This window comes from Moschus berezovskii, chromosome 12 (assembly GCF_049115385.1).
Source record: "Moschus berezovskii isolate FMDL1 chromosome 12, NW_MosBer_1.0, whole genome shotgun sequence".
In the NCBI taxonomy this organism is placed as follows: Eukaryota; Metazoa; Chordata; class Mammalia; order Artiodactyla; family Moschidae; genus Moschus; species Moschus berezovskii.
Window position 1 is genome coordinate 85635898 of NC_142471.1, and position 26250 is coordinate 85662147.

The following is a 26250-nucleotide window of genomic DNA, read 5'->3' on the forward strand; positions in this document are numbered from 1 at the left end:
ATTGCACTTCTAGCATAAAGAATCTTCCATATTCTGATACAGAATAGTTGCTTTGGGATGGAAAATCTGCTAACTTTTGAGAGAAATCTTTCCCTTTATGAGAAGAATTATCATTTAGCAAAAGTTACAGAAATGGAAGTATTTGGGACTGTACTGTTTTCTTACATCTTTCAGATGTAAATTTGAAATGCGAAGCCCTGGTTTTAATGTTAAGTGTACTATAGGCTTGTCTTTTCTGCCAAAAGCAATTGTGTAAAGATGAGTGAGGTGTATATTTGAAGTTGGTTGTGAATGAAATAGCATCGTCCCTAAGTAGGGAATTAGAGAAAGGCTAGGCGGTGTGGTGGGAATCATGCTGGATTAGAAAATCCAAGGTTGGTTTCTGTTAAGCCTGATGTTGAAATGTGCTGCCTGATCTTATGGCAAACTGCTGCAACTCGCTGAGGCTTCATTCAGTTCAGTTCAGTTCAGTCGCTCAGTTATGTCCAACTCTTTGCGACTCCATGGACTGCAGCACGCCAGACTTCCCTGTCCATCACCGACTCCCAGAGCTTGCTCAAACTCATGTCCATCAAGTCGGTGATTCCATCCAACCATCTCATCCTCTGTCATCCCCTTCTCTTCCTGCCTTCAATCTTTCCCAGCATCAGGGTCTTTTCCAGTGAGTCAGTTCTTTGCATAAGGTGGCCAAAGTACTGGAGTTCCAGCTTCAGCATCAGTCCTTCCAATGAATATTCAGGACTGATTTCCTTTAGATTGGACTGGTTGGATCGCCTTGCAGTCCAAGGGACTCTCAAGAGTCTTCTCCAACACCACAGTTCAAAAGTGTCAACTCTTTGGTGCTCAGCTTTCTTTATTAGGCTAAATGATTGCTAGAGCTCTCTGTCATTCCACCACTGAGTGGGGAGGGGTCTGGCCATTGTAATGGGTTGAATGTGTGTGTGGGCTCAGTCACCAAGTTGTGTCTGACTCTTTTGTGACCCATGTACTGTAACCTGCCAGGCTCCTCTGTCCATGGGATTTCCCAGGCAAGAATACTGGAGTGGGTTGTCATTTCCTTCTCCAGGAAATCTTCCAGACCCAGGGATCGAATCCATGTCCTCTGCATTGTGAAAGTAAAAGTGAATGTCGCTTAGTTGTGTCCGGACTCTTTGCGACCCTGTGGACTATACAGTTCATGGAATTCTCCAGACCAGAATACTGGAGTGGGTAGCCTTTCCCTTCTCCAGGGGATCTTTCCAACCCAGGGATTGAACCCAGGTCTCCTGCATTGCAGGTGGATTCTTTGCCAGCTGAGCCACCAGGGAAGCCCAAGAATACTGGAGTGGGTAGCCTATCCCTTCTACAGGGTATCTTCCTGACCCAGGAATTGAACCAGGGTCTCCTGCATTGCAGGCAGATTCTTTACCAACGGATCTATCAGGGAAGCCTGTCTTCTTCATTGGCAGGTGGAAGGCAGGCAACAGACCCTCAAAAATGGGAGAGATGGAAAGGAGGAAACAGGTAGTGTCCATTCCGAGTATTCTCTGAAGGCCTAAACTGAGAGACTTTGCCCTACCCACCCCAACCTTGAGTGGCAGAAGGACTAGACTAAGTTAGATGAAGGCGAGGCTTCCAGCCTTTCTGCTGGACTGCTTTAGGTTCCTTATCTGACATTTCTGTAAAAGCTCAGTTTAAACCCCTGTAGCCAGCTATACCCGGAGAAGGCAATGGCAAGCCACTCCAGTACTATTGCCTAGAAAAATCCCATGGATGGAGGAGCCTGGTAGGCTGCAGTCCATGGGGTCGCTAAGGGTCAGACACGACTGAGTGACTTCACTTTCACTTTTCACTTTCACACATTGGAGAAGGAAATGGCAACCCACTCCAGTGTTCTTGCCTGGAGAATCCCAGGGACGGGGGAGCCTGGTGGGCTTCCATCTATGGGGTCACACAGAGTCGGATACGACTGAAGTGACTTAGCAGCAGCCAGCTATACCACAACAAATGCAATCACATGTTTCCAATCAAGAAGGAGGTTGAGGTAGATCTTAAAAGTCCTCATCATGGGACTTCCCTGTTGGGAAGGATACACCTGGTCAAGGAAATCCCTGGAAGCAAGCAAGGCACCAGGTGTTCCCATGGTTCATAGGTACCCAGGCTGACTCCCCACCAGCCCCCCAAACACAACCCAGAGCCAACAAAGGAACATTCTAAACATTCACAACAGGATGAAACCTGAAGTGATGGGTATTTGGGGAGATGGTGTAGGTCCTAATCTGTTGGAAGGGTTGAAATTTTCAAAACTGGAGCTGAGAGACATCAGACAGGAGGGGAAGTAAAGGAAGACAGGGGACTTCCCTGATGGTCCAGTGGCTAAGGGGGCCTTGGTTCAATCCCTAGTCAGGGAAGTAGATCCCACGTGCTGTAGCTAAGAGTTCGAATCCCACAACTTTCGATCCTGCATGCCACAACAATGACTCAGTGCAGCCAAAACAAACAAAGAAATATTAAAAAGTAAAGAACCAGGTGTTGTGTGGCAAGGCTCCTTCTGAATTCCACAAAGTGCAGCACACCTGGCACCTGGAGTGTTATGTTTCTTCCAAAGACAGTCTAGTCTAATATTACAAGATGAAAACAATTTCTTCCTATTAACAGTACTTCGGAATCCACTCCTGGAGCATCTGCAACCCTAGCATTATTGAACGAAAGAATTCTTCCTAGCTCTATTTTCACGATAAGGGCTCCACATTTAGCTGGGAATAGTTCTCTCTGAGTCATTTGGGATGCATGGTGCTATCCTTGAACATACTGTTTCTGATTTCTAAATTTATCTCTTGATAGAAGTGTGTGTGTGTGTTAACAGCTACATAACTGTTAGTGGATTAGAGAATTAGGGGTGGGACTTTGCTGGACTTGGGAAACTAAGATCCTGCATGCCACATGGCATGGCCAAAAAACAGGAAAAAAAGAGAGAGAGAGAGAGATTTAGGGGTAAGAGAAAGTATATCCAAATTCAGAAAGAGGGGAGGGGCTACAGTGTTGCAAGAGAATGACCAAAGGGGGAAAGGCAAATCAAAAGACGACAAAGAGCAGGCCCCAAATTCTCCTGGGATGGAGAGCATAAAACATTCTTTTATGCTAGTGTTGGGATCATGGTTTGTGGCACTGGAAGCTTTTCAACATATAGAGGGTCCTTTTTATAAAGAAGAATACAAAATAATGAATACAGAATTATGCAGAGGGCTTTGGATGAAATCCAAATGTCCTGAAAAGTGAAAGTGAAGAAGTCACTCAGTCATGTCCGACTCTTTGAGATCCCACTTGGTAGGACTGTAGCCTACCAGGCTCCTCTGTCCATGGGATTTTCCAGCAAGGGTGCTGGAGTGGGTTGCCATTTCCTTCTCCAGGGGATCTTCTCAATCCAGGGATCGAATCTGGGTCTCCCAAATTGCAGGCAGAGTCCTTTCCATCTGAGCCACCAGGAAAGCTCCTGAAGTCCTGAAGCTTAATGTAAAATAAGTAAGCAACCAAGATGTGTTATATGACACAAGGAAACAGCCATTATTTTGGAATAACTTAAATGGAATATTAAAACAAACAAAAGTCCTGAAGCTTAAGTTTTATTAGCCCCAGGGCAGATCCTCCATCTCCAGTGGGGAATTGTGCAGTTAGGTCATGACAGACGGCTGTTCTCTCCCTCCCTGTGCATGTCCTGCTCGACTAGGTCCTGCTTCTTTCATGTGATTATCCAATCCTCTTAATTTTAGGACTTAATTGGAACTGTCTACATGCTTGCCTCTGCCCCAGCCATTGGTTTGCCTTGTAACTGATAAACCAACCTGACATCAATCCTCCCTATAAATGTAGCCTCCTTCTCCCCTGAGTGGGGCTTCCCTGGTGGCTCAGTTGGTACAGACTCAGCCTGCAATGCAGGAGACCCAGGTTCAATCCCTGGATCAGGAAGATCCCCTGCAGAAGGGAGTGACAACCCACTCCAGTATTCTTGCCTGGAGAATCCCATGGACAGAGGAGCCTGGTGGGCTACAGTCCATAGAGTTGCATGACTGAGTGACTAACGTACTTCTCCCCTGAGTAAGAGATTTTTGCCTTGTCCTGCCTGCCTTTCACCGTCCACAGTGGGGGTGGCACTCTAGGACCCTTTTTTTCAGGAATGATAGGATATTGAATGAGGAATAGTGGACTCTGGGAGATGGTGATGGACAGGGAGGCCTGGCATGCTGTGATTCATGGGGTCGCGGAGAGTCAGGCACGACTGAGCGACTGCACTGAACTGAACTGAAGTTCTATCCAATAAACTGTTCATGTCCTGCAGCTGTCTCTTGGATCTCTCTTCAGTCTTGAGTCTGCGTAACTTCAAGGCTTGCAGGCCTGCAGGGTACAGCCTAAAAGGAATCCAGACCAACCTTCTTCTAGTTATATGATTAATATCTGTACTTCTACTTCAAAGTACAGATTTGAGGTAAAAGCATCTGAATCATACATACTAGCATATTTTGTCTTTAGCATATGTTACTATATGGGCTTCACAGGTGGTGCAGTGGTAAAGAATCTGCCTGCCAAAGCAGGAGACACAGGAGACTGGGGTTCCATCTCTGAGTTGGGAAGATCCCCTGGGGAAGAAAATGGCAACCCATTCCAGTATTCTTGCCTGTATATTCTCATGGACAGAGGAGCTTGGTAGTAGGGCTACGGTCTGTGGGGTGGCAGAGTTGGCCATGACTGAGCACAGACACATGTATGTTAATATATATGCCGTAGGTGTATCATAGATGTGTTAAAATATATGTAATATGTTAGAAATCTCTCAGGTTGAGGTCTAGAGGGGAAAACTTTACACATAAAGTACATTTTTAAAAAGTTATACAATAGAATTCTTTAACACTTTATAGCTTAGGACACCGTTTCAAAGACGAATTCCCTTAATCCTGACAATAAACTTGTGAAGAAAGTTATATATATATATTTTTTTTTATTAATTTATTTTTAATTTGAGGATAATTGCTTTACAATATTCTGTTGGCTTCTGCCATACAGCAATAGGAATCAGCCAAAGGTATATATATGTCCCCTCCCTCCTACCTCCCACTCCACCCTACGCCTCTATGCTGTCATAGAGCATCAGATTTGAGCTGCCTGCTTCATACAGCAAATTCCCACTGGCTATCTGTTTTACATATGGTAATGTATATGTTTCCATGTTACTCTTAATTTGTCTTAACAACAGTTTTATATTTTATCTGCAGTCTACATAGGGGAAATTGACTTGGAGAGCTGCCCAAGTACATCAGGCTTCCATTAATAGGGGTAGGGGGCAGGGTCCTAGGGCTCTGCTAGCTATCTGTTGGGGCTAGGGTAGGGGTGAGGGTAGAGAGAACGAGGCAAGAGGGTTCATCTAAACTGCCTGCCTCCTGACATGGAGCCTTCCTTTCTGTCTCTCTCCATCCCTTTGGACTTCTCAGCTCCAAGCTCGACAGGCAGAACAGTAAGTAATTTGCTCCAGATAGGCCAGGTCGGCAGAAATCAAGGGGCTGGTGTGGCTTTAGGGAATGCCTTCAGATCCAGAGCTTGTCCATCTCTGCAGGCAGAAAGTTCCGTGAAGCTTGCTCTCCTCCTCTGAGCCAGATTTCCAAACACGAAATCACAACAGAAGGGAAAGTCCAGATATTAGTCAGTGGCCTTTAAATGTAAGAGCCCCAGATAAAATTGTTTATGGGCCATGATTTTTTCCCATCCAAAATAAAAATAGTTTCACAGAATCCCAAGGGAGAAATAGGCCCATGCAGAAGTGATGGCATAGACTTGTTAGTGTCTGAATGTCCCCAGCCTGTCCCCTTTTTCCCACAGCTGGAGAGCTAGCCAGTTTAGCCGTCTATGTTTCCGCCCTCTCCCACCCTCCAAGGAAGGCCAGGCCTCTCTATGGGAAATAAGCCTAAGTCACCATGCAAGCGTGCTCAGTCGCTCAGTCGTGTCCTACTCTTTGCAAGCCCACGGACTGTGTAGTCCATCAGGCTCCTCTGCCCATGGAATTCTCCAGGCAAGAAGAGTGGGTTGCCATTCCCTTCTCCAGGGGATTTTCCCGATCCAGGGATCGAACCCAAGTTGACTGCATTGGAGGCGGATTCTTTACCATCTGAACACCAGGGAAGACATGGGCCTCATTGAAAACATTCCCTTGGAGACACTGCAAATCACATTGTATTATTCGCTGCCCCCACTCCCCAACCCTACATACCCCTCACTCCCTACGCTCATCCAGTCGGGAGCAGCCCAAACACCCTTTCCCCCAACACACACCCTTCACTGTGTTTCTGCAGGCACTTTGAAGAATTGATGTAAACTTCAGGGTAAAGAATGGAGTAGTATTAGGAAAATCCAAACCCTCAATTTCCTTGTCACTGGTGCTGCTCTATGAAAAGGTGAAACACTGTGAACGATTATTATTTAACCAGCAGAAGAAACAATGGGTTGAAAATGCACTGGGCAGCTTTTCCAAAGATGTACCAAGTTTCTACAGTCTACGGTCCATGGGGTCGCAAAGAGTCAGACACGACTGAGTGACTAAACACACACACACAATTCCACCTCTACCCCACCCCCAGCCCTGTTGCCATTGCTTTCCCATGCAGCACGAAGTCTTCTCTGAAAAACCTTTAAAATGACTATCTAACAGAAGGCATTACTGACAGTTATTACTGATTTACGATGTTAAAGGCCCCAACAGGCCATCAGCTTGAGAATTACAATTGTCAGAGGATGGACAAGCCACAGCTATTGCTGTGGTTTAAGAAAAGGTGCTAAAGGAAAAACTCTTCCTTATATTCTATTTAAAAGAGGATACAGGGCAGAAAAATGGCTTATTTACTTAACTACAGCTCACTTTGACAGCATTTAAGGTGTTAGGAAAACTCAAAAATATTAAGTTGTGTGTGTAGAATAAAAAGAGCTATGCCCTGGATTCCTGACTTGCCAAGGCAAAAGGTTCTAAATCCTGAGGTAATAAGTTACCTAAAAATATGTTTTTGTGTGTGGTGGAAGAATACCTTTTATACACACACATATTTAACTCTGTATTTTAATTTGAGGCATTAAAAACACATTAAAAATATCAAAAGAATATACAGAAATATAAAGTGAAAATTAAGTTTCTATTCGCCTTCAGGCCATTCCTGAGTGTCCCCCCAACCCCTTTTCCCATTCCTCAGAGGTAACCACATTTCCTGTGTTTTGTTTCAGAAATGTCCTGGGTTTATAAAAACAGAATATCTCTCCCACTCTCCCCCTTAAAAGCCCAAATGGGATACATTTAAGTACTGCTCTGCAACTTGGACCTTTTCTATTTAACAGTATCCTTTTTTTTTTTTTTTAATTAGCTTATTTAGAACTCTCTAATTTTTAAGCTATTTTTAAAATTGAAAAATAAATGCATAACAGAGGAAGTGAGAGACAGCTGTTTTTGGACAAATATGAAATTATCACTGTAAAGGGCTAATTATCTTTCCTCCAGAAGGAGAAAGACGAGATAGAGAAAACATATTTCATCTCCCCCCCACACACACACAGACACACACGCAAAAGCATTATTGCTGGTTTAAATAATAACGTGGGTCCTTGACAAGTCTGTCAGACTGTGCAACTAAAAAGCCAGAACTTATTAACCCCCAAAGTATAACAATGGAGGGAGAGATGATATTCTCTATTAAACAAAAGTATCTCTCATCTAGACCAATGTTGACTGTTTCCAGAGGGACTTCAGGGACTTTCTTCCAGTGCTTTTCAAATGAACAATATTACATATGTTAAAGTTCCAAAATGGTTGTTACAATTTCTAGTTGTCCTTCATAAAGTTATGGGAGGAGATATGGTAGTCAAATCCAGGAAATATTGGTGATGATTGGTTAAATGTGAAAACTTGGCTTGTGAGTATCTTAGGCTCTTAATGGTCCCAACTGCTGACTGAAGAAATCAGCAGTCTCCTGGCAGGCAGAATATACATTTAAAAAATATATATATCTTCTTTGGAAGATTTCTCATGTACAAATAAGACTGAAGAATGTTCTTGTAGACAAACAGCATACAAGACTGTAGACAAGTAGACAGAAGATGATGTTAAAAGCCAGATTTCACCATAGGACACTAGAGTCTAATGAGAACCCCCAAATCTCAGAAACAGTAAATGTGAGAATGAAAGACAAATCAATAATCAGAGTTGAGTCACTTACCATTATTATTTGTGTAAATTTAACTATGTGGACACATGTCCTCACATTCACTGATTTTAAGGCTGGAAAAACCCTCAGTGATCATCTCTTTTAAAAAGTAAGGAAACCGATGCTATAATACAGAACAGGCTAGAACCTAACTTCCTAGCGGACATACTTAAATTAGTATAAATGTATGATACATGTAAAGATACATAATATACATGATGGTCATTCATGTTTAAAAAACAGCATCGCACGAACTTTCTACCATAAACTGGGTGGCATCCTTTAAGGGCAGGAAGGTCTTGAATTAGGAAGTTGGAGAGTGATGAAGGATGGGGAGACCAGCCAGGTCTGGTAGAGTTGGCAGGTAAGCAGTACCCGAAGTTCAGGAGGTCTCCAGTGGACAAGGCAAGGCATCTGCAGCAGGAAACCGAGGGGCAACACTAGAGACACAGTGTTCATTCTTTCCACTCACTCTGCTTCCTGGGCTCCAGGCACCCCAAAGTCAAACATGCTTTCAGAGTGAGAGAAGAGAGCCATGTGCATCTGTGTCCAAAAGATTCCAGGAGCATCTTCAGCGTTTCTCTCTCTTAAGGACTCTGCTTGTTAAGCCTGGATTTACATACAGGTCATAAACCCCATTCCTGGGTATTAGTTGAAGACTGACGGGTGTGTTCTACTCAGCTGCTGTCAGGCAGATTTTTCCAATTAATTTCATTTAAAACAGTGGTGCTTAATCCTGGCTACACATCAGAATACTCTGGGGGAGCTTAGAGAAAGAAAATACTGCTGCCAGATCCCATCTCAACTAAATTCTGCTTTAACTGTTCTGAGATCCATTGGTAAATATGAAAAACTCCTTGCTGCTGCTGCTGCTGCTAAGTCACTTCAGTCGTGTCCGACTCTGTGCGACCCCATAGACGGCAGCCCACCAGGCTCCCCCGTCCCTGGGATTCTCCAGGCAAGAATACTGGAGTGGGTTGCCATCTCCTTCTCCAATGTGTGAAAGTGAAAAGTGAAAGTGAAGTTGCTCAGTCATGTCCGACTCATAGCAATCCCATGGACTGCAGCCTACCAGGCTTTTCCATCCACGGGATTTTCTAGGCAAGAGTACTGGAGTGGCTTGCCATTGCCTTCTCCGGAAAAACTCCTTAGGTGATTCTAATAAGTAGCCAGCGCTGGAATCGCTGATTTAAAACATCAGGGAAAGTTTCAATCAACTAATTAGTTGACTCAAAACGGTTACAGTAGCATTATTTTCTTCACATCTGGCAATATGATTAAAAAATAATGAAGTAATTTGCAGAACATTCTGTCATCATAAGACTTTCTCACTATTATTCCTTGTTGCTAAGGAAAGTCAACATACGACTGAATTCAATAATAAATCTGACACTGATGGTTCCACTGAATCTTTACCATCTTACTGCCATTATCTTCTTTGTCCAACTCACCTTATTTGCCATAGTAATCACTCCTTTTGACCTGCAGGCTGAGCTGTTTGGGCAGTCCAAAAGGCATAGTACTTATCAGAGATTCCAGGAGAGTTTGTCATCCTGTGACTTTCGGTGTTATGAAAATTCAACAGAGAAATTAGTGTGGACTGAAATAATTAGTCTAAAATCTGGAACTCCTTCCTAATTTTGGGCCCTCTCACTTTTATCTAGCAGAAGGTTAAAAGAATTGCCTTTCTCTTCTACCTTTTGTTTTTTTCTTCTTCCTTTCTAAGGCATTAGAAAAGGCAGGAGATAGACCAAGAAAGACTCACTGACTCATAAAACTGTCTTTTAGTTCAGCACCATCTGAGACCAAGAGCCTTCCCAAGATCACACAGCTAGATCACCCCTAGAGTGGGACATGGAACTGGGGACCTGACTCCCAAGCCCCATTCTGTTCAATACACCACCTGGCCTTTCAAGAGAGATCAAAGATACTTGGGAGGGCCTCCATCTTCCACAAGATGTTCTCCAGACATTTCATCCTTGTCAAACTAGACCCCTTTTACTTCCTTGGCATTAAGTCTTCTCACATGCATCCTGCTTAATTCGGGACATGATAGCTTATGAACTTTGCTCTCTTCCATCTCGTTATTAGAGCCCTGTGCAGTATTCTTGCCTGGAGAATCCCAGGGACAGAGGAGCCTGGTAGGCTGCCGTCTGTGGGGTCGCACAGAGTCGGACACGACTGAAGTGACTTAGCAGCAGCAGCAGCTGCTACTACCTAGTTTCTATTGTTACACGCTTCTTGTTGATTTGCATTTATTGAATGTTTGCTGTTGTCAAATGTCACAAGGTTCTAAGAGGAAATTCCAAAAGAGAAGACACTCCCGCTCGGAGGAGGAGAGTCTGGTTCTGGATAGACCCCATGGGTCGCATTTCCCAGCTCTCCTGTCTGGGTCTTTGCGGGCAGCTCAGGCCCGGGAACGAGGCGATTTAGGGCTGTACTTGGGGACTCGACCTGGCTTTTCTCAGTGCTGGTGAAAGTAACAAATAACCTGCCAGCATAGGAAGGAGACGAGGTCCCAGGAGGGGGCTTCTGCTCTAAGGGCCGCAGAGCAGCTGCGCCGCCAGCCTGACTCAACCAGGCCCGGGGTTCTGACCGTATCAGCCCGGGGAGGAAAGGAGCGCCCGCCAGGGGCGGGGCTTGAGAGGAGCCGTAGGAGGAGAGGGCTGGCCGGAAGGGAGAGAAGAGGCAGGAGAAAGAGCCTCGAGGGAGGAACCAGGAGGAGAAAGCCAGAAGAAGCCAGTGAAGAAAGCCGCGGGAAAGGTCAGCAAGAGGAACCGAAAGGTGAACTAGGCGAAAGGGGCGGGGAGGAAACGGGGAGGGGGCGGAGCCTGGGGAGTCGGGGGGCGTGGCCGGGAAGGGGTGGAGCAAGGAGGAGCCATGGGAGGTGCAGGGGGCGTGGCCGGGAAGGGGTGGAGCAAGGAGGAGCCAGGGGCGGGGTCGGGGCGGGGTGGGGCGGGGCCTGGGAAAGGGGCTGAGCCGGGGAGAGGCCTCCAAGGCCGCCGCCGCCGCCGCCGCCGCCGCCGCCGCCGGGGCGCGTTCTCCTCCCGCGGGTCGGTCAGCCGTGGCGCTTCCTCAGCCGCCGCTCCCTGAAGCGCGGGCTCAGGCGGCCCCGGCCGACGAGGTCTGCCCGCGCGAGCCGCCGCCGCCGCCGCCGCCGAGCCGCGGGCGCACCCGAGCCGCCGCCGCCTCCCTCGGCGTCCGGGGCCGGCATGGAGCTTTTCCAAGCTAAGGACCACTACATCCTGCAGCAGGGCGAGCGCGCGCTATGGTGCAGCCGCCGCGACGGCGGCCTCCAGCTCCGACCGGGTGAGGCTGGCGGCGGGGGGCGGGGGGCGCCCTGGGCGGGTCGGGGGGCGATGAGGGGGCGCGGCCGGGCCCCTCAGCCGGAGGCTGCGGATCGGGCGCCGCCTGCGGCCGTGGCGGGCGGGGCGGGCGCGAGCGAGGGCGCGAGATCTGTCATTATTTCCTGAGGGGAGGGAGCGCTCGCCGGGCCCCTGCCCCTCCGCGGGGGACAAAGGGCCGGCGACCCTCGTCCCTCCGAGCGCGCTTCCGCGTCGAGATCCGCTCCGCTGCCCGGGGAGAGGGGAACCCGAGTCAAGGCGCCCGCAGTCGGGGTCGGGCCGGCGCCCACCAGAAAGTTCGGGCGAGGTGCGCCTGGCCTTAAAGGCCGCCTCGTCTCGAGTGCCCTCTGACCCTCCTTCCGGGCAAGTTCTGGGTTCGAATCCCGGTCGCGCCAGTTTCCGTAGAAAGTCCTGCCGGAGCTTCAGTCCCTGTTCACATCTCTGTGTTGTTGGTCCCTTATCATTGTAGGCATGGCTTCATTCTGATTACCTCATAAGCACTCGATTTACAGCACCTTTTTTCTTTTTTAAATTTTAGTATCACAGTTAACCTGTAATGTTCAACTTTTATGTTTATGTGTGACTCAATATTGTGCGACACAGTCTCGTGGGTCCGTGTTTGGGTGTCGTGTAAGCTGTCATGAGATGCCTCACTCTACAACATTAGTTTGCGTTAGGAAAACTAGGTCACAGTGGTGAGTTAAGCAGGACAGTCCCTGCCCTCAAAGAGCTGACAGTCCAGGGGGCTGTTTCTCTGGAGGGGCTCGGGAGCCCCGCCCCGTCGAGGTTGCCGGTCTTTTTCCCTAATCACCGCAGAGATCTTTCCTTTTAGGAGATGTGAGAGAATAGGGTTCTTTAAGGAAATCGCGAGAGCATTTCGAGTTTACCTGTAATTCTTGTGTGTAATCTAGACAAAGAATTACGTGGTATGAATTGGAAAGTATGAAAGATACAAATCAGCCTTTTGTATATATCATAGCAGTTACCATGTATAGGAGGGTTTCCAAGGATTTGATCCCTTAATGTGTTATTCCCAATCCTCATAACAGCCTTACCAGGCAGGTGGTGGTATCCTCATTTTCAGGTGAGGAGACAGGTGTGAAAGGTTGAGTAACTTGCTGGAGGTCACAGAGAGGAGAATTGGCCCCCAAGACACTTGCTGACCGGTTCTACTACTTGCCTTGAAAGCTCTGGTGGTTGATTTACTAGAGCAGTGAAGGAGGACTTAGTTTTTTTTTTTTTCCCTAGTTTTTGGATGTATTTTCTTGCTATTACATTTTATTTCCTCTGTTCAGAAGGGAAGAGAAACTACTGCACCCAGATAAGATTCTTGATAATCTTGAGACAGACGGTGTTGTAGATAGGCTAATTTTGGCCAGTCTCCAGTCATTCTCTTCTGTTTTTCCTGATTTGATCATTTGCCTGGTCTTTCCCCCGACCCCCACCCCCAATGTTTGGGGAAGGCTTCAAGTGCAAACTGAGGGAAGGTAGATTGCAAAATTCTCCAGGCTGTCAAAGAGCCAGCTCTTTGGGTTCTAAGAGCTTAAAATTAACTATTTCAGCCAGATAGAACTTGACATCATCTTTAACTCACTGGACAGAACATTTTTCTGCACTTCATTTTCTCAGCTATAAAATGAGGGTTTGACTTTTTTGGTCTTTGTACATAATGAAATGTTTTTGAAACAATGCCAGTTTAAGTGTTTGTTCGGTGTGCCTCTTTGAGGACAAGAATTGACGTGTTTCATGGAAAACACTCAGGAAATCTCTAGGTCACTTGTGTGTCAGTATAGTGAATTGAGGCAGATATAAATAGGGGTGGGCGTGGTTGTCTCCATTTCTAGGGCTCCTCTCTCCTTTTCTCTCAGCTCCTAGGATTGATAGAGATGAACCAGACTGGTGGAATTACATGAAAGAAGCTAAGTCCTCTAAATAGATGACTTTAAGTGAATTATTTGTCATTCTGTTTGGTTTGTGTTCATTTCTTGTGCACAGAAACCTGTCCAGTCCTAATAGCTTTAGGGATAAGTTGCTCCCCTCAAGTGAAGTAAGTCAGCCCTCTTCCAGGGCTTCCCTGGTGGTTCAGATGGTAAAGAATCTGCCCCCAATGCGGGAGACCTGGGTTCGATCCCTGGGTCGGGAAGATCCCACAGAGAAGGAAATGGCTACCCACTGCATTATTCTTGCCTGGAGAATCCCGTGGATAGAGGAGCCTGGCGGGCTACAGTCCATGGGATTGCAGAGTCGAACACGATTGAGCAACAAATGCTGATACTGATTAGGGATAAGTTACTCCCCTCAAGTGAAGTAAGTCAACTCATAGGGTGATGGCTAGTAGCTTAACTTTCTAGTGGAAGAATACTTAAACCCATACTTCTGAGCTGAGGAAGCTCAGATGGGCTATAGTCTTAAGACTTTAAGGAAAATTAAGGGAAACCTGGGCCTATGTTTTGAATTAAGCTGTGTAATTTGAATTACCATTTATGTATCCAAAGTCCCTATCAGAAGGCAAATTAACTTTTTTCTGAGTAAATTGGTTGTAGTCTTTGCAATTAAGTTTATCTCACTTCTTGGATATAGCCAACCACAGCCAACTACTTCGGAGAAGGCAATGGCAAGCCACTCCAGTACTCTTGCCTAGAAAATCCCATGGATGGAGGAGCCTGGTAGGCTGCAGTCCGTGGGGTCGCTAAGGGTCGGACACGACTGAGCGACTTCACTTTCCTTTTTCACTTTCACACATTGGAGAAGGAAATGGCAACCCACTCCAGTGTTCTTGCCTGGAGAATCCCAGGGACGGGGGAGCCTGGTGGGCTTCCGTCTATGGGGTCACACAGAGTCAGACACGACTGAAGTGACTCAGCAGCAGCAGCAGCAGCAGCCAACTACTTTGGTCTAAAGTAGACCAAAAGCATAGAGGAAGGAAGAGGCCATTATCTTTCAGAAAAGCCTGTTTTGATCTTCAGGTGTTCAAGTACATATAGCAAGCAAATAAAGAACCTCATGCTCTAGACTTTAAATAGTTTATCCTATCTAGTACTCAAGACGGAGAAGGCAATGGCAAGCCACTCCAGTACTCTTGCCTAGAAAATCCCATGGACGGAGGAGCCTGGTAGGCTGCAGTCCATGGGGTCGCTACGAGTCAGACATGACTGAGCGACTTCACTTTCCCTTTTCACTTTCACACATTGGAGAAGGAAATGGCAACCCACTCCAGTGTTCTTGCCTGGAGAATCCCAGGGACGGGGAAGCCTGGTGGGCTGCCGTCTATGGGGTCACACAGAGTCGGACATGACTGAAGTGACTTAGCAGCAGCAGCAGTACTCAAGAGCCTTTCTAAAGAATGACTCTAGAATAATGAGCCCACTCATTGGAAAAGACCCTGATGCTGGGAAAAAGTGAAGGCAAAAGGAGACGGGGTCGGCAGAGGATGAGATAGATGGATGGAATCACTGACTCAACGGACGTGAGTTTGAGCAAACTCTGGGAGATAGTGGAGGACAGAGGAGCCTAGTGTGTTGCAGTCCATGGGGTCGCAAAGAGTCAGATATGACTTAGCAACTGTACAACAACTACAAAATGGAATGATGGCTTTTTAATTGTTAAAGTTTTTCAGATCTCTGTACACTAACTTAAAATTCTCCATTTTATTGGATCATTTCCCTCTGCTTTTACAGCCAGTTTTGCTGTTGTTTGTAATTAAAGCATTTATGATCTTTCATAGTTTCTTATTGATTATTCAACTGAATATGTTACTAGCCAGCTCCCTTTTGTTTCTAAAGGGCAGTATCATAAAACCAAAAGAGCCTGTGAACATTGTGATTTTTATGTTTGTGGCTATTGAACAACCTGAAATGGTATTCTTTTCTAGTGGTATCAGATGGATTATTATTGATATTTAAGGTTAAAATGACCATTTCCTTAGCTTTGAATGTTTATCTCTTTTCCTTATTTTGTAAGATTCTGTTTGGATGCCACCCCTTCTCTGTGCTCACCATAGTCTGCATTCCTGGGGCAGAATTGTTGGTCACCTTTTTGTGTTTCCAGGTGTTTTATACACTTGGTACATATTTTGTTTGTAGCTCTTACTGCTTCATATGAAAATAGTTTTGTTACTCCTTCTCCAGTAGACAGAACATTCCTCAAGTAAGGACTTTATTCTGCTTATCTTGGTGTCTCTGAGCCTGAGTGTTAGGACACAGAAGGCATTTTTGGTTGAGTTGAACTGAGTTAAATTAAGTTCAGGTTTTCTGTCAGTAATATCATTGTCATAAATATAGGATATTGTGTTATACTCACTCATTTCAGGGCCTATTTTGTATATCTTCTAACTAGGGTGGAAAATCTCTGTCCAGCTGAATAAGGAAATAAATGTGAGGAAAGATGCATTTCCACTTGTGATGTTTTTCTGATTTAACGTCACTTAAAAAAATTCTTTGTGATGGTATTCCTTATTTTCTTCTTTAATGTTGTTTACATTTTTTCTTCTAAATAGTTGAATATTTTTTCTGGTGTTTCCATTCTTTTAAGGATAATGCATAGTCTGGGATCATACTTAGAACTGCTTTTCGGGTTAGGGGCTTCCCTGGTGGCTCGTGAGATAGGAAACCTGAATTCTATTCCTGGGTCAGGAAGATCCCCTGAAGAAGGGAATGGCTACCCACTCCAGTATTCCTGCCTTGAGGATTCCGCGGACAGAGGAGCCTGGTGGGCTACAATCTGTGGGGTCATAGAGAGTCAGACACGACTGAGCGACTAACCCTTTCACTTTTTCACTATGTCTCTCTCAGGGTAGTGGCCACCAGAGGAAAGTATTTAGTTTTATTTTCAACCAGGGAAAATGGTAAAGTACTGTGTAAACATTCAGTAATCTTCTCAGAGTGGAGTTTCACTATCTGAGAATAAGGGCTGTAATTTAAAGACTTAAAAAGCAATGTAATACAGTCCACCGTTGGGGAAGGGTGATATGGTCTTATCTCTTTAATCTTAAAATTGCTTCCACTTGTCCTTGTAGGTTGTTCTGATAGACCACTGTTATATAATTTACTGCTGTGTATTGCTTCATTCTGAGACTAAGTGACCACAAAAAGATGGTAGAGCATGTCATACACGTAACATTCATAAGCATGTAAACTATTTAGAGATGAAACTCTGATAAATACAGGTGAACGGTTATTGGAGGGGATGCTAATTATTGTTAGAATGCACAGAAACATAAAAATGTGTTCATGTTTTTCCTAGTTATTTTTTGATAATGAAATTATTTTTAATATGTAGTATGAAACCTTTTTTGAATGAGAGCTTAGCTGCAGAACTGACCTCTAAATAGAACTTTTATCTCCTTTGCAAAATTATATTTTATGAAACTGTTCAGTTAAGCATTTTGTGTTATTTAATATTTACTTTGAAAAAAATTTTAACTTTACCTTTTAAAAAAATCATGTTTACTAAAAATTCACAAAGTACCATGACAAAATATTTTAATTTAACATTTTAATTTTAATTTAACAATTAGTTATTAAATATATTGTAAAAATCTTTTAAACCATTTTTGTTGCTGTTGAATAATCAGTTTTTTCTAGTGTCTGTAGTTTTCAGTTTCTTTTAAATTTTGCCAGGTTTATACCTTGAACACTTCTTACCCCATATTTTATATTTCTAACAGGCCAGCAATTAGATTGAGATCTGTAAACTTATTTTATGAACTTTTATTGTTACACATGCAAAGTAGAAAACACATCTTTCCAAAAACTTTCACCCTTTCTTTGGCTTTAAAAAAAAATAGTCTTTGTAGGGTGAATGATGACAGTTTTCAGAATCAAGTTTTACAGATAGAGGGAAGTTTTTGTGCATATTGTCTACTTTGTCAACTAAGATTAATAGTAGCTAATAACACTCTGTGACAACCTAGAGGGTTGGGAGGTGGGAGGGAGGTTCAAGAGTGAGGGGACATATGTATCCCTATGGCTGATTTGTGTTGATGTCTGGCAGAAACCCAACATAGTATTGTAAAACAATTTTCCTTCAATTAAAGATAAGTACATTAAAAATAGTAGCTAATAACAGCAGCTTTTATTTATTGAGTGTTTTTCTGAACCAGACACTGTTCTAAGCCCAGTATGTGTACTGTTTCATGTCATCCTCACAATAAAACTTAGTTTTTTCTAATTCTTATTTTATAGGGACAGAGAAGTAATTTGCCCAAGTTTAAAGAGTAAGAGGGAGAGCCAGACTTCCAACTCATTACTGACTCCAAAGCCAAGTTTTTCTCAATATTGACAACAATGTTTTATAAACCTACCTTCTTGACCACAAAGTTATAGGATTTATATATATATTTAATAATATTTATTTATGACTGTGCTGGGTTTTCATTACTGTGTGGGCTTTTCTCTTGGTGCACAAGCTTCAGTGGTTGTGGCTCCTGGGCGCACTCATTGTATTACCAGGGGCTTAGTTGCTCCGTGGCATGTAGAATCTTCATAGATCAGGGGTGGAACCTGTGTCTCCTTCGTTGGCAGGCGGATTCTTTACCACTGAGCCACCAGGGAACCCCTGGGATTTATATTTTTATGGGGAATATCTGAAACATGTCTGTAACAACCATACTCATTATCATATAGTCTATGTAGAGAATAAAATAGCCTCTCAAATGTCAAAATATGCTCATTGAGGAAGGATCTATGGATTGATAGAATAAAAGACTGATAATGGGACTACTGGCTCTTTGACGTTTCACCTGTCCTGACTCTTTTCTTGTAAAACTAGTTTATATAGTTACAGGGAATATTGTTTTTTTAATAGATTGACTAGTTTTTCCAGTTATGGTCAGTTTATCAGGTTCCTCAAGTTTTTAGAACATTTGGGGGTTGGGGAGGGAATAGATAGAGGGAAGATCTTGGAGCAGAAACATTGATAAGTACTGGATGGGAACTATTTCAGCTGGTGATGAGCAACCTGAAGCCTTCCCAGTCTAGCTTTGCAAGAGTTCCAGATCCAATTTCACAGACACCCTTTCAGAGACATAAAGCAGAGAGGGAATGGAGGAGGAAAAGTCTTTAGGGCACCCGCCTCCGAAGAGTGGAGGGACTGTTATAACATCACTGATTCCGAGGTGCTTGTGTTCTGACCAGGCCGTAACAGCAGAGACCAGGACTTGCCAAAGGCTGGCTTCAGAGGAGAGGCAATATTCAGGCCTTTAGGGCAGAGCATGAAGGTGTCAGGAACCAGGCTGCCCAGAGAGCTTGGTCTTTCCAGAATGTGACTAGATTGGTGCTGTTCCAGGATGTTCAGCCACATGGCTTCCCTTGTCCCACCTGGCCAGACTGACTCAGCCCACTCAGGAAGAGGGAGATGGAGAATTACTGTGTCCCTCCACGTGGCCCACTGCTGGTCTTCTGTAAAAATAGTAGGAATGAATGGAAGTAAGTCTAGTTTCTGGTTGACCCCATTTATCTTGAGCAGCAAAGAGGTTGTTGTGAGGATTAAATAGAGAACATAAAAACAGAGGACTAAAATGCTGCTGTCTTAACCAGCTTTTTAAAAGATGCTAATCTCTCATCATTTTATTCAGGAAAGGGAGGAATCTGAATTTTAGTTCTGTGGGATTCAACAGATCTTTTTTTGTTTTTAAATGAAAATAAGTGAGACCCAAAGACATTTTTTATTTTTCTCTATCTGGCCCTATGTCAAAAAATTGCTTGTTGCTGATTTTGGTTTTTATGATTTATGACAAAATTAGCTGATGTATTTGCAGATAGATAGAAGGCTATTGGAAAATCAAACTAATTTGGGTATAGTATTGATTGAGTGTATTCTCAGAGCCATAGTCTAACCTTGGTGTGGTTTTCTGGGGATTTAAATGTATTAGGTCTTTATAAACTGTATTATTATCTTTTTGTGCACCTTTATGTAAGCTGTACTATTCCTGTTCATATGTTTTAAGATATAACCCTTTAAAATCTAGCAAACACAAGTCTAAGAAGTAATCAAAATGTTTTAGAAAGTGAAAATCACTCAGTCGTGTCTGACTCTTTGTGACCCCATGGACTGTAGCCTACCAGGCTCCTCTGTCTGTAGAATTCTCCAGGCAAGAACACTGGAGTGGGTTGCCATTTTCTTCTCCAAGAATGTCTTAGAATCTCTAACAGATTACTCCTTAGCTGGGTTAAGTCATAATCATATGTGTCAGCTGACCATAATTGAGCTGAGGATGTTTGAATTAGATTATGTTTACCAAAATAGAGAAATAATACATTACTTCATTATCAGTAGATGTTGATAATACATTAAGTAATATTTAAGTCATATTTAAAAGGTGAGGGTTAACACTGAACATTTAGCATTATAGTACTATCACAACACATAGTGGTAGTATCTTAATTAAATCCCGTGCTCTGTTAAGATGACTCATTTTCTGGTTGCTGCGAGACCCTTAAAGGAACTGCTCTCATTCACAAAAAAGCATCCTCTCCTGCCAGATTTCTTTGAGGCTGGTTGAAGGAAGTACAGGTTGATTTTAGGTCAGTATTCCTTGTGTTTTCTTTTAAGTTACCTCATTTTAATTGCAAATTCTTTCAAATTTAACCTTGAATTTCTTTAACTTTATAGTGGGATATTTAAAAATACAAAGTGCATTATTTTATCTTTATGAAAATTTATGAATCTTATTCTTTGAAACCACATTTTTACTTACACTGAACTTCAAATTCCAGTTTCTGCAATGGTCAACATACATAATTTGAAATAGTCCTAACATCTAACTGAAATGTTGGGGCATTTTAAATATGCTACAGTGCTCTTAATTTTAGTAGTTTGCATGTATAATATTAATGATGCTTCATGGTGTCATTCATACATTGTTTTTATGCCAGATATATACAGTCTTCTCCCCATTTCCAGCATAATAGCCCTCCCCTCCCCCAGGGAACAGTTGTGATGGGCAGACCAAAGAGTTTCTAATTTGCTAGTCTCTCTCTGGGCACTTGTTTTTCTTGACTTCCAGGATTCATCTCCTGTAGCTGCATTTATCCCCCTTTGCACCTTTCAAATACTCCCCACCCCAACAACTAATTTAGTATTCTGTTTTGTTCTCCTTCCAAATTATATTAAGTCTGAAATTCTGTGAAGTCATCTACTTATTATTTCAACAAACCTTTATTGAAGATCTGACTGCTAGGCGTTGTGCCTGTATAAAAAGTTGGATAAAACACTCTCTGCCGTAGCCTAGGTAGTGGTCCAACAAGAGAAAGCCATACATAGGATTCTAGAGTGACAGAATCCCTTGGACTGCAAGAAGATCAAACCAGTCAATCCTAAAGGAGATCAGTCCTGAATATTCATTGGGAGGACTGATGCTGAAGCTGAAACTCCAATACTTGGGCCACCTGATTCGAAGAGCTGACTCGTTGGAAAAGACCCTGATGCTGGGAAAGATTGAAGGCAGGAGGAGAAGGGGATGACAGAGAATGAGATAGTTGGATGGCATCACTGACTTGATGGACATGAGTTTGAGCAAGCTCTGGGAGTTGGTGATGGACAGGGAAGCCTTGTGTGCTGCAGTCCCATGGGGTCGCAGAGTCAGACACCACTGAGCAACTGAATTGAACTGACTCAGAGTGACAGATACTATGATAGAGCTGAGTTCAGTGGGTGAACTGGATCTTGACATTCAAAGTCTCTGCTTTTTTCTAAGATAATGAAAATGTATTTTTCTCCCTAATAAAGAAATGGGAAGAAGGGAGTTCTTTGATTCCATGAAGTTCCTTCCAGCTGTAAATAGTCTGTAATTGTTTCTTATCTAAGAGTGGAAAGTCTTGAAAGAAACTGTCTATGTGACTGGTGAACTTTAATGGATTTTTTTTTTTTTTTGCCTTGCCAGAAATAACTTTGTATGCACAGTGCCTTGGTTCTAACTAAGTACTCAAAAAAAAAAAAAAAAAAAATTATGGGGATGACTAGTGCCTAACTGGCCAGACTGAAATAGTACAGTTTCTCCCCTGTACTCCCACCCCCACAGAACACTCTGCTATGGCCCCTGTTTGATCAGAAGCGGTTCTTGACTTGAGGCCAATTAAAATAGACCTGATGGTGTGTTTCTTTTCCATGGGGATTTTCTTGGTCCCTGTCTCCTGTACAATGTCACGAACCTCCGTCTAGAGTTCATCAGGCACTCTATCTATCAGATCTAGTCCCTTAAATCTATTTCTCACTTCCACTGTATAATCATAAGGGATTTGATTTAGGTCATATCTGAATGGTCTAGTGGTTTTCCCTACTTTCTTCAATTTAAGTCTGAATTTGGCAATAAGGAATTCATGATCTGAGCCACAGTCAGCTCCTGGTCTTCTTTTTGTTAACTGTATAGAGCTTCTCCATCTTTGGCTGCAAAGAATATAATCAATCTGATTTCGGTGTTGACCATCTGGTGATGTCCATGTGTAGAGTCTTCTCTTGTGTTGTTGGAAGAGGATGTTTGCTATGACCAGTGTGTTCTCTTGGCAAAACTCTATTAACCTTTGCCCTGCTTCATTTCGTGCTCCAAGGCCAAATTTGCCTGTTACTCCAGGTGTTTCTTGACTTCCTACTTTTGCATTCCAGTCCCCTATAATGAAAAGGACATCTTTTTGGGGTGTTAGTTCTAAAAGGTCTTGTAGGTCTTCATAGAACCATTCAACTTCGGCTCTTCAGCATTACTGGTTGGGACATAGGCCTGGATTACTGTAATAATGAATGGTTTGCCTTGGAAACGAACAGAAATCATTCTGTCATTTTTAAGATTGCATCCAAGTACTGCATTTCGGACTCTTTTGTTGACCATGATGGCTACTCCATTTCTTCTAAGGGATTCCTGCCCACAGTAGTAAATATAATGGTCATCTGAGTTCAATTCACCCATTCAGAGGAGAGTGAAAAGTTTGGCTTGAAGCTCAACATTCAGAAAACAAAGATCATAACATCTGATCCCATCACTTCATGGGAAATAGATGGAAAAACAGTGGAAACAGTGTCAGACTTTATTTTGGGGGGCTCCAAAATTACTGCGGAGGCTGATTTCAGCCATGAAATTAAAAGACGCTTACTCCTTGGAAGGAAAGTTATGACCAACCTAGATAGCATATTAAAAAGCAGAGACATTACTTTGCCAACCAAGGTCCATCTAGTCAAGGCTATGGTTTTTCCCGTGGTCATGTGTGGATGTGAGAGTTGGACTGTGAAGAAAGCTGATCGCCGAAGAATTGATGCTTTTGAACTGTGGTGCTGGAGAAGACTCTTGAGAGTCCCTTGGACTGCAAGGAGATCCAACCAGTCCATCCTAGAGGAGATCAGTCCTGGGTGTTCATTGGAAGAGCTGATGCTGAAGCTGAAACTGCAATACTTTGGCCACCTCATGCGAAGAGTTGACTCACTAGAAAAGAGTCTGATGCTGGGAAGGACTGGGGGCAGGAGGAGAAGGGGACGACAGAGAATGAGATGGCTGGATGGCATCACCGACTCTGTGGACATGAGTTTGAGTGAACTCCAGGAGTTGGTGATAGACAGGGAGGCCTGGCGTGCTGTGATTCATGGGGTTGCAAAGAGTCGGACACGACTGAGCGACTGAACTGAACTGAACTGATGGTGTGTTTGAAGGTAGAGCTTTTTGTTGGTAAGGACCTATGGTATCAGAATGACTATACAGACAATCCTAGATGGAAGAGAATAAGTTTTGAACAGTCTTAGGAAGTTATTTAAATACCAACAAAGACAAAGGTTACTTCTATTTTATGTTCAGAGTGCTAACTTTATGCTATTTTAATCTCACTTAGCAGCTCCAAACTGAGCTAAGGAAAATGCCAATTGTTAGCTCCCCCTATGCTCTTATTTAGCTCTCAAATCCTATTTCTGAAAGTCATATTTTTCTGAAGGACAGTTTTTGGGAGAGCAGAGGTCAGGAGTACATTGCAACACATTGCCATGTTTCTTGGGTGATGCCTTATGAATTTGTTATCCAAAGGTTTAGCTAAGCCTTCTTTGGACTGGTTATATTTTCAGTTTCCTAAGGTAATGAGTTGGGAAAATTGTCATTTAAGCTTGTACTTCCCTTCATTTATTTTCAAACTGTGTCTTTTCAATCTCTGTGCCCTATACTGGTATTCTGAATGTACTGTAAAGCCCACATCTTTTATAATCTTATATATATTCATCAGATCCTCTCAGGACCTAAGTCTTTTTCTTTAGTTGTCCTCTGTCCTTTTTTTGAGTTGCTCCAGGTCTTTCTTGAGATGTGGCAATTAGAGCTTTATACTTAAAAGAGAGAATCATAACAGTTTTTAGTTTGGATAGTGTAGAGTTAAAAAAATTTTTTTAAACTATTTTTACTTATTTATTTGACTGACCCAAGTCTTAGTTGCAGCATATGGGATCTAGTTCCCTGACCAGGGATCAAACCCTGGACCCCCTGCATTGGGAGCATGGAGTCTTAGCCACTAGACCACTAGGGAAATCCCCCTAAAAAAACAATTTTCTATTGAAGTATAGTTGATTTACAATGTTACGTTAATTTCTACAGTGTAGCAAAGTGACTCAGTTATACATATATATTCTTTTTTATATTCTTTTCCATTATAGTTTATCACAGGATATTGAATATGATTCCTGTGCTGTACAGTAGGACCTTGATGTTTATCCATCTTGTATATATCCTAGTTTGGTGCCGGGTTAAGAAGATCCCCTGGAGGAGGGCATGGAAACTCTCCAGTATTCTTGCCTGGAGAATCCCGTGGACAGAGGAGCTTGGTGGGCTACAGTCCATAGCGTCGCACAGAGGCCGACATGACTGAAGCAACTTAGCACGAACACGTGCATGCATATGTTAGTTTCAGTTCAATCACTCAGTTGTGTCCGACTCTTTGCGACCCCATGAATCACAGCACGCCGGGCCTCCCTGTCTATCACCAACTCCTGGAGTTCACTCAAACTCATGTCCATCAAGTCAGTGATGCCATCCAGCCATCTCATTCTCTGTTGTCCCCTTCTCCTCCTTCCCCCAATCCCTCCCAGCATCAGAGTCTTTACCAGTGAGTCAACTCGTCGCATGAGGTGGCCAAAGTATTGGAGCTTCAGCTTTAGCATCAGTCCTTCCAATGAACACCCAGGATTGATCTCCTCTAGAATGGACTGGTTGGATCTCCTTGCAGTCCAAGGGACTCTCAAGAGTCTTCTCCAGCACCACAGTTCAAAAGCATCAATTCTTCAGTGATCAGCTTTCTTCACAGTCCAACTCTCACATCCATACATGACCACGGGAAAAACCATAGCCTTGACTAGATGGACCTTGGTTGGCAAAGTAATGTCTCTGCTTTTTAATATGCTATCTAGGTTGGTCATAACTTTCCTTCCAAGGAGTAAGCGTCTTTTAATTTCATGGCTGCAATCAGCATCTGCAGTGATTTTGGAGCCCAAAAAAATAAAGTCTGACACTGTTTCCACTGTTTCCCCATCTATTTCCCATGAAGTGATGGGACCAGATACCATGATCTTTGTTTTCTGAATGTTGAGCTTCAGGCCAACCTTTTCACTCTCCTCTTTCACTTTCATCAAGAGGCCTTTGAGTTCCTCTTCACTTTCTGCCATAAGGGTGGTGTCATCTGCATATCTGAGGTTATTGATATTTCTCCCAGCAATCTTGATTCCAGCTTGTGCTTCTTCCAGCCCAGCATTCCTCATGATGTACTCTGCATATAAGTTAAATAAGCAGGGTGACAAGGTACAACCTTGAGGTACTCCTTTTCCTATTTGGAACCAGTCTGTTGTTCCATGTCCAGTTCTAACTGTTGCTTCCTGACCTGCATACAGGTTTCTCAAGAGGCAGGTCAGGTGGTCTGGTATTCCCATCTCTTTCAGAATTTCCCACAGTTTGTTGTGATCCACACAGTCAAAGGCTTTGGCATAGTCAATGAAGCAGAAATAGATGTTTTTCTGGAACTCTCTTGCTTTCTCCATGATCCAACGGATGTTGGCAATTTGATCTCTGGTTCCTCTGCCTTTTCTAAAACCAGCTTGAACATCTGGAAGTTCATGGTTCAGATATTGCTGAAGCTTGGCTTGGAGAATTTTGAGCATGACTTTACTAGCGTGTGAGATGAGTGCAGTTGTGCTTGATAAAGGACAGAAATGGTAGGGACCTAATAGAAGCAGAAGATATTAAGAAGAGGTGGCAAGAATACACAGAAGAACTGTACAAAAAAGATCTTCACAACCAAGATAATCATGATGGTGTGATCACTGACCTAGAGCCAGACATCTTGGAATGTGAAGACAAGTGGGCCTTAGAAAGCATCACTACGAACAAAGCTAGTGGAGGTGATGGAATTCCAATTGAGCTATTTCAAATCCTGAAGGATGATGCTGTGAAAGTGCTGCATTCAGTATGCCAACGAATTTGGGAAACTCAGCAGTGGCCACAGGACTGGAAAAGGTCAGTCTTCATTCCAATCCCTAAGAAAGGGAATGCCAAAGAATGCTCAAACTACCGCACAATTGCACTCATCTCACACGCTAGTAAAGTCATGCTCAAAATTCTCCAAGCCAGGCTTTGGCAATATGTTAGTTTACATTTGCTAATTCCAAACTCCCAATGCTTCCTTTTTCCAACCCCTCCTCTGGTAACCACAAGTCTTTTCCTCTGTGTTGGAGTCTATTTCTCTTTCATAGAT

At 43.5% G+C, this 26250-nt stretch overlaps 1 protein-coding gene across 4 annotated transcripts in view; it reads left to right on the forward strand.

The window, feature by feature from the left end:
* Positions 1-11195: 11195 nt before the first annotated feature.
* The window catches only part of INPP5F (inositol polyphosphate-5-phosphatase F), a 95433-nt gene continuing 80378 nt past the window's right edge, over positions 11196-26250 (forward strand). For 2 of the 4 annotated variants that reach the window (XM_088842373.1, XM_088842374.1), the window contains exon 1: positions 11197-11519. In XM_088842373.1, the coding sequence (XP_088698499.1) occupies positions 11423-11519 (97 nt within the window). In that variant the 5' untranslated portion in view covers positions 11197-11422. Of the gene's footprint in view, positions 11520-26250 lie in introns of all 4 variants that reach the window. The other 2 variants (XM_088842376.1, XM_088842372.1) reach the window with 2 other exon arrangements.